Here is an 11,769-nt window from a genome sequence, read left to right as displayed (position 1 = left end):
CATCCACTCTTCCACCTACCCCCCTACACCCCAAACTGCAATGACCTCAGTGACCTCAATGACCTCAACCCCCACCTACCAAGACAGCCCCAGGCCTCCTGACAATACCCCCCTTTCTTATTAGGAAAACGCCACCAAGATTACAGCACCTGTTCCAGCGACACCACAGCTCTTGACCTTACCGCCTCTGTGCACCATCATCCAACAAAACCCTCCCTCTGCCCAGATCCCTGCAGCAACCCACTACCAAAAAACCCCAAAACCCCAGGGAGGGCGGGCGGGAAAAAACATGAGCCCCCACCGCACCCGGCTGCTGTGTCACTGTGCACCAAACTTATTAGGAAAACGCCCCTCGAAAGCCGCTTAGCTGGCTGCCCCCCAAATCCCCATTGTGTCTGCATTAATGAAGCACATGATACCAGCAGTGCAGTGCTAGCAGCCTGTGTCTGCATTAAATAAGCATATGATGTACAGAGCTCCATGCTTACCACTTTGGAGCTGTTTAGGATGTCACTCGGAAAGTCTCTGACCGCTAGTCGGAGGCTTTCCGACCGTCATCTCTTGTTTGACTTCCGACTGCTATATTACAGTCACGGTGTTCGGAATTCAAGCCGGCCGGTCAATCTGGTTAGAGGAGCCCGTCGACTTATCAGAAGGGCTGCATAATCCTGTGAGGAAGGCGTTTACGCCTTTGTGATTATGATGGCACTTTCCAGGAGCAAATCCATGTCGGCCTCTCCAACATGGATTTGCTCTCAGAAAGGCCCTGTTTTCCCCTGGCCAGTTGTTGGGGTTTGCGGGACCCCCTGTAAAATCCCTGCACCATGTGGCAGGCACCTCGCACCTCGAGGTGCCTGCCATATGGTGCAGTAATATACACAGGCTCCTATTTCTCTATGGGAGCTTGTGCTACAGCCGGTTTATGGCCGCAGCTCCAGCTCCCATAGAGAAATGGGAGTATGCGGTTGCATTGTAATTGCGTTGTCGGGACTTCCGACCAGAGGTCGGTCGATTCCATGACCACAACTGTGTGGGGCGGACGAAAGTCTGCCTGACATCGTAATTATGCCAATTGTGTCTGTATTAATGAAGCACATGATACCAACAGTGTAGTGTTAGCAGCTTGTGTCTGCATTAACTGAGCACTTGATCGAGAGTTCAGGGTTTTACAGTATTTCCGCATTTACTACGCATATGTAACATTAGTAGCCTGTGCCTGCATTACCTAAGCACATGATACAAAGAGCTTAATGTTTGCAGTTGTTCCTGTAGTAGTTAATCATGTAATACCAGCAGTGTAGCACTATCAGTTTCTGCCTACCTTATCTATGGACATTATTCAGAGAGCTTAGTGTTTACAGTCTGTACCTGCATTAACTGAACATGATACAGATGGTGCAGTGGTTACAATCTGTGGGTCTGCACACACTAATCAGATAATTGAAATAGTGCAGTGTTTACAGTATTTTCCTGCATTATCTGAGTACCTAATATAAACATAGCATTCACAGAACAAAACATACTGTTCCAGCACACACAGTCCTTTTCTGGACCAAGCGATCAAAAGATCACTCAATAATTGTATGCTTTACCCCCACAGAGCCCTTGATCTGGTTCTCAAAGGTTAATCATCTCCATTATTTTCTATTCTCAGATTGTGGCACAAAAGAAAATCAGCAAAGCCCTGTTCCTGAAGTATGGCAAGTACGCCGGGAAGTCCACCCTCACGGTATGTGACATTAAAAGCAACACATGCAGTCAGAACCTCTCAAGAAGCAGTGCTGGATGAACATTTGAAAAGCTTTGAAACCTCTCTTTCACGGAAACCCTTTATCCATTGCTTGATTTTTTTCCTGGCCCTAATTTTGATACCTATTTAATCGTGTGTGATTTAGCAGTTTAATTTTTTTCACCTATATTTTAAAATCTCAGCGGAACCCCTTTATTTGTGTGTTTGCGCATTGAGTGCATTGCTGGTTCATTTGCTTTTTTGATTTTATAAAACGTAAGGCTATTAATGTGGAGAGCTTTTATTCACCCATGAGTTATTGTAAAGAGAGATCGGTCTAATATGTGCTCTTGAGGATCTCAATCTGATTGGGTTTCTGGAACAATGGCATGCTGTGATTAATTGTGCACCGAGAATGATCTTGGGACCCGGAATAAATCATGATTAAGGAATATTAGAACAATTATTTGGGTGGATTGTTTATAATGTGCTGATTGTGAGCATTTTAGGCTGTGTTTTATGTGCCTGATAACTACTGTTCACATGAAATGAAACTGGATGCCTTAGAGGCATTAGAGCAGGTCCTTTAAAATCTGACTAAATGTTGAATAAATCTACTTTTGTTTCGTACAGTTTAATATATATATATATATATATATATATATATATATATATATATATGCGTTTAAGAGACAGTATGCATCATGATTGGGACATGTTAGCAACAGACATTGTTTTTTCTATGTCTAAGTGCACTGTACCTTTAAATTTGAAAACATCTAACAAAAAAATGACTTTTAAACCCGTTTGGACCAGCCGAAACCCGTCAGGACGTATATCGCCTTATGACAGAATGAACAAATTGCTGCTTACCAGGATTGCCCACATCTGCTCTTTTCGTAGGGGCTGTTAGGAATATATATATATATATATATATCTATACTACTATTATAAAGGAAGAACTTTGAGGCTTTGAGGCGGGTAAACTCCGGAACCACAAGGCCAATCCACACACCCCATACATCGTTGTAATCCTCAGGGTGTGCAGATGTTCAAAGGCTATATAAATAAAAAATAAATACGTTATTTAAAAAATATAAGTTAAAAAAAAGTAGTCCCTTCAAAGTAGCGCCGGCCGCGACGTGCGTGCTTACATCAGGAGCGGCGTACACGAGCACTAATGTTAGGGGACACATAGTAGCAGTACACTAGATTTCTATATTGTTTTATATGCCTGCATATACACATTAATTACAACCAACAGGGACAACAACCCTAGAACCTGAACCAGGGGTAATTAACAATATAATACAAACAATGGTTCAAGTACACTACTTGGAAAAAGAGAAAGGATTTTTGTTAAAAAATAATAAAGATAAAGAATAAACCAACCTGAATGGTAAAAGAATAAAGAAAATAAGAAAATTGTACTACCCAACTCTTAAACTCCTAATACACACAGTACCCATACACAAAACAGCTTTCTAGTTTTCAAGGTAAATTTTAATATTATCTAGAAAGAGAAAAAGGTGGAAAGTTTTAAATACACTTAAAAGGGGGCACTCGTACAGTTACAGAAACAGTGTTGCAATTATGAACAATGACAAGTGTAAACAAAGCAAGTAGTGGCTGAGGAAAATTTGCAAAAACAGTGTTTCAAGACAAAACATAAATGCACAACAATACAATGCTGTCCTCATTCATTAAAGCCACACTATTGGCGTCGACGATGTTTCAACCCATAAGCAATTGGAGGGTCATCATCAGGACAAGGTATCAGTTATTGGAGCGTCCACTGTATTTCAATAAAAACATCTCAATGTTCATGAGGAGTCGATCAACATGAAATGTGCATCAAGTACTGATGCATTCATGAACTTGATTCAAGGGTGTGGATACGCAATCTGCAGGTATGTTAGAGATTTCCACAAGTAAATATTCAATTTCCTTGATTATAGGAGGTGAAGCACAAACAATGGCAAACACAAAATGAGTCATCTAATGTCTATATATAGAAGGTCCTGTAGTCATGCTGGGTCAGGAACTGACACTGAGAAGGTTAAGTGAGCCGGCATGCTGATCCGATGAGGCGGGTCATATTAAATAATAGCATAACCAAGGGATCTTCTATATATGACCAAGGGACCTTCTATATGACCAAGGGACCTTTTATATATGGACCAAGGGACCTTCTATATATGGACATGACCAAGGGACCTTCTATTTGACCAAGGGACCACATAAACCATTTTTAAATGGTAAAGTGGCTGCTGGCATATTTTGCATTGTAATTCCATGTTGAAAGATCAATGCAGAATTTTGCTCTGTAGTTTTCCATGCAGTGGTATTTTCTACTCATAATGGAATTGCAGAGAAGATGAATACTTAGTGCCTTAGTCAAAAAATACGTCGGAAACTAGTCCCTAAATGTTTACTAAATTGTTAGAAATTGGATTACTGGTTTACTGAGGTAAGAGCTCTGGTCAAGCGGCAACCACAACCTGAGTCAGGGTAAGAGACGGGCAAACCCCAAATTAACCATTGCTTACCCTCTAGTAGCTTGGCACAGAGCAGTCAGGCTAAATTTAGAGGCAATATAAAGTATTTGTGCAACACTTCCAATTGTAAAACCGTACAAACACACAAAAAGATCCCACACCAGGTTAGAAAAGAAAAAACGAGTCGATTTTAATAAATAAACCAAAACAACTAAATTTCAACTAAAATTAAATCAGGGAAACCAGCGATATTGAATTTTAAAGTTTTAGGGAAAATTAGAGCTAAAAATAACAAAGCGGCATCAAGGGATATCAGGTCATGCCAGATCGGGACAAAGTCACAAGTTCAGGTCGACCGCGATGAAGAGTGGGCTTGCTACTGGAATTAGGTTTGGCGAACTGAACGAAGTCCTCTAAATCCCGATTGAGGAGCATTGTGTGGATCTGAGGCTAAGAAACGGCACACATTCAAAGCAATGCATTGGTTCTGGGATGCGGTGATGCTGCGGTGTGAGGTCCTGTTGTGTCCTCATCGAGGATCCCATCAATTGAATGCATAGTCCGGGCAACGAGGATGCAGCATGCAGCTGGCGAAGCATCGGTTCCGAGGAGCTGGGGGTTGTGATGCGGAGGCTGTTGTTGAGCTGCCATTGATGAGGGATGCGATAACCCGGGCCGGAGAAGCAGAACGCCATCGGCTATGCTTTGATTGTGAAGATGCAAGAGTGATGCGAATCTTCTGTGTAGGGCCCAATCCATGCAACATTAGTGATGCGTTGGTTTTGCCTGAGAATGCGCTGCTCAGCCAAGGAAAAGGTCAGTTTGGCTGGAGTATTCATCGCTCAGCAGAAAAGATGAGCTAGTTCTGCTGGTAGGCACCTTAGGCCCACTACTAAGGGTCCAGAGCTGGGTGGTGCTACTTGGCAGAGTTGACTCACAGATGGCAAAATACAGGTGCAGATGCAAGGTTATTGGAAGCCTGTTATGTCTGAGGCTTCTGATCAGAGGCCAATCAACTACCCCTTAGAGTCACTCTAGGTTCTGGATTCAAATGATGCAGATCCAGTTTTTCTCACCTAGGCAAGGAGGGCAGCAGGTCACAGAGCAGCACAGCAGAAAAGCTGTTTTTCCAGAGCAGTGGTCCAGCAGAATGGCTGTCCTTCAGCAGCACAGCAGTCCTTTTTCCAGGTCAAGAAGTGTGCTAATGTGGTGGTGTCCGAGGTCCATAACCTATACCCAGTGGTGCCTTTGTAGTGGGGGAGACTTCAAAGATAAGCCTTTGAAGTTCACAGATGTCCTGACCTGTCAGCCCTGGCTCCAGACTAACTGCAGGAGGTAGGCAGTCGTTTGTGCAGTAACAGGACACAGCCCATTTAGGTGTAAGTGAGGCTGGGTCCAGCTCCTCCCTCCAAACCTGACAGGATGGCCCACACAGTCACATCTAAGCTCCCATTGCGTGTGGCTGCCTAGATTTAATACCCAAAGCCCAACTGCCAACTACTCCCAGTTATGTGATCAGAGTCAGGCTACAGGCACCTAATGGCTAAGGCAAGAAAAGGCCAACTTTCTAAAAAAAGAATTTTCAGAAATATAATTTAAAATCCAACTTCACCATGTAAGAATTCTAAATATTAGGATTCCAGAGACACCAAACATGAACCAATCATATCTTCCCATTTGGAAATTACACTTATAAAAAGTAATAAGGTAACCCCAATGTAGGCTTGTGAGACATATAGGCCTTGCAATAGTAAAAAACAAATTTAGGGGGTTTTCACTACCGAGGCATAAACGTTTTTAAGAGCTAACTTAAAAGTACATGTCCTGCTTTTTAAACACATCGCACCATGCCCTTAAAGCTGTCCAGTGCATAAAGAACAGATGATGGACGAAATGCTGAATTAATCAAACATTCACCCCCAGACACAGATCTGGATTTAATCCATTGTTTTTTGCATGCAGAGCCATTCCAGTTTAGACCCAGCCATATGCAAATCAGTCTTGACCCCCTGTTCCAGCCCAAACTGCCAGACCAGGCCCTCCCAGGACCAGAAACAAGCATCCTTGGAGCAGTTTTGGGGTAACACCCCTCATCAGCCAGGCTAACTTGAATCTGGTGGTGTATCGACCACGGTACCTACATCTGGCGATACCCTTCCCAATTAAGGTGGCAAATGCAAAAAGAACAGAAGATAGACAGAATGCTGAATTAATCAAACATTCACTCCCAAACACAGATCTGGATTAAATCCATAGTTTTTTGCACACCACACCATTCCAGTTTTGACCCAGCCATATGCAAATCAGTCTTGGCCCTGTTCCCCATGGGAAGAGTCCAGCCCGAACTGCTAGGCCCGGTCCTCCCTGGACCAGAAACTTAAATCTGCCCATGGCCTACCCTAGGGGTGTCTTAAATGGATTACAAAGGAGGTTTTGAGCTTGGCAAAAGGTTTACTTTGCTAGATCGAAATGGCAGTTTAAAACTGCACACACAGTCTCTGCAATGACAGGCCTCAGATATATTTAAGGTGCTACTTAATTTGAGGGCACAATCAGTGCAGTGGACCAACTAGTAGCATTTAATTTACAAACCCTGGGTACATGTAGTGCCTCGTTACTAGGGACTAATAAGTAAATTATATGTATCAATTGGGAATAAGCCAATTTTACAATATTTTAAAGAGAGAGCGCAATCACTTTGGGCCATATGTATCAACAACCTGATTTGCGATTCTCGAATAGCGATTTTTTTAGAAATCGCTATTTGAGAATCGCAAATAGGGATGTATGTACAAAATCGCATTTTTTTAGCAAATTCTTAGTATTCCTTAATTGCGATTAGCAAATTGCGAATTGCAATTAACGAATACTTTCCAATTCATTTCTATGGGCCAGGAGGCCCATAGGAATGAATGGGAAGTTATTCTCAATTTGCGATTCGCAATTTGAGAATCGCGAGTTGAGAATAATTTCAAGGGTGCAGGGGTATCCAAAGGACCCCCTGTTGGACCCCTGAAATTAGCATGGGTGCACATGTGGCGCACATACATGCCCTAAGGGCAGGTATGTGCTTCACATTTCACTTTGAAAAATGCAAAAAAGAAAATTTTTCAAGGAATTCGCAAATTACTACCAACTTGAAGTTGGTGGTAATTTGCGATTCCTTAAGGCCAATTTGCATTTTTTTTATGCTTCTTACATTGCATTTGAGGAATCGCAAAATTTTCAATTCCTTAAATGCAATCGCAAAATGAGGAATCGCTAATTTTGCGATTCCTTATTCTGCATGCAGATTTCTTTCATACATACCATTTAGCACTAATGCGTTCGCTAACGCCAAAATTCTGCGAATTTCAGCGTTTGCAAACGGAATAGTGCTTTATCACTGGCTAGCAGAGGTAAAGTGCACAGAGTCCTAAAGCCAACAAAAATAAATTAAGCTCGAAGTGGAGGAGGAAGGCAAAATGTTTGGGAGTGACCCTGCAAAGAGGGCCCATGCAACCATAAATGATTAGTCATAAATACTCCTGTGCTATAACTTAACAGTGAACGGTGGTCTAAGTAGGCAATGTGGTGTCATAGCATAAGTGCTGTTTTTCACATTACAAGCATGATGCGAATTTCCCAAAATTGTGAATGACTTTAGCATAACTTAAGTTTCGCCCGGGGCCTAAATTGGACCCTAACAGTTTTCTATTTTGTACGTGTTACATAAGGATACCTGAAACCTAAAGAAAAAAATTAAACCCATATGAAGTTTAAAAGTTTCCATAGAGGGGGGAGGAGCTTCGCACGTTTCCAAGATGGACGCGTGAGCACAGGGCTCCCGAGACCCTTTCCGCCTCCCGCATCTATCCTGCAAAGCATCCTGATTTGGACGACGGGTACCTTTTGCTGATGCCCTGCTGATACAACAACTTTTTTCAAAAATCGATTTGGCCACCGGGAACCGGACTTACTGCGCTTTGAAATTTGCGGCCTATATCGTAGACCATCCACGGGCTTGAGTCCCCGAGGTACCCAGGTGGCAATTGAACAACAACGGCTGCTGTGACACGTCCACTGCCCCTGTGGTACTTTTGGTTTCGCTTTTGGTCATTGTTGACGGCGATTTGCTGCCGATCTGCACGGCTGACCTGATTCTGCTGCCAATCCTACGCTTGCTCTTGATCCTCACCCTCTCGCCTCTACAGGCTTGCCGCGAAGGGAATCATTCTGACGCGATCCCAACGGTTCCGTCAGAGCTCGTCGCTCACCATGGCGGGCAAGGCGGACGCCGAGAAGCGGGCCACCAGGTGCTCATACCGAGGAGGGGTTACCCAATCCCAGACCATAGATCGCTTTACTCGCCCTAAAGGATCCCCAGGCGGAGCGAGCAAGGTCCTTGAGGAGACTGGCGATGGTCATCCTACAATTGAAGAGCCGACTTTGAAGGATGTTATGGGCGCCATTGCAAGTGTTAGAACAACTATGGGTCAGCAGTATTAAACCCTTGCAGCTAAGATAGACACGGTGGCGATCAAAGTCAATCTTATTAGGACGGACTTGGGGAAAACCAATGAGCGGGTCAAGTCCCTGGACATCAAGACTGCGAGCCTGACCACGGATGTCTCGGATCTCCAGGCCGAAGTTCGCAATCTCCGGACTTCCAATGACTTGTTTGCCCGCCGGCTGGATGATTTTGAGAGCCGGGCCAGGCGCAACAACGTCCGCATCGTAGGTGTTCCGGAGAACTCCGCGGACGTGTCTACAGACCTTCTGGTGGAAGACCTTGTTCTAAAACACCTGGCACCAAAGGGCCTCAGTAACTTTTTCACGGTGGAGCGTGCTCATAGAGTCCCCGGTGGAAAGCCCAAGCTGGGGGCCGCTCCGAGGCCTATAATAGCTAGGATTTTTAATTTCCAGGACAGGGACGCTATCCTGCAAGCTTCACGTACCAATGGTCCCACTAAATTTGAGAATGCGTCGGTCAGTTTTTATCCGGACTTCACACAGGCGGTGCAGAAACAACGTATGGGTTTTACGGGGGTGAAGAGGCGACTCAGGGACATGGGACTGAAGTATGCCATGCTTTTTCCGGCCCGCCTGAGGATTGAAAATGAAGGTTGTGCGCTCTTTTTTGAGGTGGCCAGTGACTGGTTGGACCCTTTGCCGGCACACCGTACCAGCCCAGAGAGTTCGAGAGGCGCCGAAAGTGGCTTGGAAGAACAGGAGTAGTGCGTCTGCGCCGGTGAGCCAATTTTATGGACTTATGGCAGTGGCTCTGTGACTATTATGTTTATACAGTGTGGATAACCGGGGGTGGGGGGAATCGGGACTCTTCCTCCTCTGGGGACTTTTTTCTCTCTTCTTGTAGGTTAGTTTAATGGGGCGACAGGCACACTGCAAGTTGGGGTGGCTTTCTGGTCTACCGCAGGGGTGCAGGGTGGGGGTGTGTGTTTTGAGGGTTCCATTGGGGGTGGTGGGGGGTCTTTTCTTTTTTGTTTGTATCGAGGCTACGCTTTGTTCCAGATTTTATCCTATGTGCCTGTTTCGTGGCGGGGGAGGCGGAGTGTTCATTACTGGGATGGGGGTAGGGGGCTGAGGGTGCTGAGCTGGAACGTTAACGGTCTTGGTGATAGGATAAAACGGGGGATAGTTTTGCAATATTTGAAGCAATGCTCCCCAGATATAGTTTTATTCCAGGAGACACATTTAGTAGGAAATACGTGCCATGCAATGAATAGACGGGGCTACCATTTGGTGGCCCATTCCGGATTTACCACTGGGTCGAGAGGGGCGGGTGTTCTGGTCAGGAACTCCCTCCCCCTGGAGATAGACGACACGGTGCTGGACGATAGAGGCCGCTATGCGGCTATTACGGGTCGGTGGGAGGGGAAGATGATCTCCATTTTGTCTGTGTATGTTCCGCCCGGTCTACAGTCCACCACATTTACTGATTTGGGCAGGGTGATCCTGGGGTTTCCTGATGGCATGTTGGTTGTGGGTGGCGATTTTAATTCAGTAGTCAGTGGAGATGAAGACCGTAGCCCCCCCAGACTCCTGCCCGCGTCGCAGCTATGGCTGGGGAGTTTCTTGGACACGTTGGGTCTAGTTAATTGTTGGAGGCAACTGCACCCTGGGCAGCTCCAGTATAATTTCTACTCGGGAGCTCATGGGAGTCTCTCAAGACTTGATTATATCCTCCTACCAGCGGTGCGGATGGTCTCTGTAAGGGAAATCAGGCATTTGGCTAGGGGGATTTCAGACCACTCTCCACTCTGGCTTACTATTGATATACAATTGGGGGCCGGGGGCCGGATCGCCCCGATCAACCCCTGGCACCTTCGTAATCCCAAGATTTGAACGGAGGTGGTTAAGTGTATGGATTACTACTTTGCTGAGAATGAGGGATCGGTGTCCTCCCCTGTCTCCTTGTGGGAGGCTTATAAAACTGTGATCCGTGGTCAAACCCTATCCCTGACTGCTAGCGAGAGGAAGCGCAAAAATGCGGAAGTGGTGGGCCTGGAGAATGAAATCACTGAGTTGGAGGAACAGATGGAGTCTGGGGTCACACCTGAGGGACTACACTCTTTGGCCCTTAAACAGTCTGAATATAGGGCTCTGGTGACTGACGCGGCCAAGGCAATGAATCGTGAGCAGCAGGGGCGTTTGTATGATGTTGGTGATAAAGCGGGAAAGTTGATTGCTTGGCTGGACAAAAGGGATAGATTGAATCGGGTGGTGCCTGTTGCTGAAAAAGTGGATGGTACGCGAGTGGTGGACCCGGTCGAGATAGTTGAGGTCTTTGCCCAGCATTTTCAGATGGTTTATGTGCCGGTCTCGGATAGGCTGGAGGAGGACTCGCACTTGTTGCTGCGGAATATCGCGCTGCCTAGCCTGTCGGAATCGGACAAGGAGCTTATGGAGGCGGAATTTTCCACCGATGAAGTAGCGCTCGCTATCCGCTCACTTCGTTCTGGGAAGGCCTCAGGTCCGAATGGTATACCAGTTGAACTGTACAAGCTGTGCCCTGACAAAATGGCGCCACATCTTCGTCGGATGTTCTCGGCATCGCGAGATCTCGGGTCTCTTCCCCGGGATCAAAGACTGGCGTCCATTGTGGTCATTCATAAAGATGGCAAGCCCCGTGAACACTGTTCATCGTACCTGCCGATTTCGCTTTTGAATGTGGAACCCAAAATTCCGGCGAAGCTCTTGGCAAACCGGATGATTACGGTGATCAGTGACTTGATCCACCCAGACCAATCCGGCTTCATCCCCTTTCGCAACACCGTGCTCAATCTTCGCCGTCTTCATGGCATCTTAGCAAGGGCGGGGTCTCTTGAGGAGCCGGCCATCTTGGTTTCACTTTATGCCTCAATGGCCTTCGATACGGTGGAGTGGCCATACCTGTGGGCAGCCCTTGCTGTTTGGTTTTGGCCCTAGGTTCATCGGATGGATCAGGCTTCTGTATGAGCAACCGCTGGCTCAGGTTGTTGTCAACGGCAGGGCCTCGGAACCATTTGCTCACGGACGCGGCACGAGACAGGGATGCCCTTT

At 45.9% G+C, this 11,769-nt stretch overlaps 1 protein-coding gene across 1 annotated transcript in view; it reads left to right on the top strand.

Annotated features, from left to right (window-relative positions):
- Nucleotides 1-1,383: 1,383 nt before the first annotated feature.
- Nucleotides 1,384-11,769, top strand: part of CPNE7 (copine 7) — a 358,406-nt gene continuing 348,020 nt past the window's right edge. The window contains exons 1-2 of the mRNA XM_086945595.1: nt 1,384-1,413; nt 1,655-1,729. Of these exons, the coding sequence (XP_086801721.1) occupies nt 1,384-1,413; nt 1,655-1,729 (105 nt within the window). The remainder of the gene's footprint in view (nt 1,414-1,654; nt 1,730-11,769) is intronic.

This window comes from Lissotriton vulgaris, chromosome 12 (assembly GCF_964263255.1).
Source record: "Lissotriton vulgaris chromosome 12, aLisVul1.2, whole genome shotgun sequence".
In the NCBI taxonomy this organism is placed as follows: Eukaryota; Metazoa; Chordata; class Amphibia; order Caudata; family Salamandridae; genus Lissotriton; species Lissotriton vulgaris.
The sequence above is the reverse complement of the archived record's forward strand: the minus strand, read 5'-3'. Positions and strand labels throughout refer to the sequence as shown.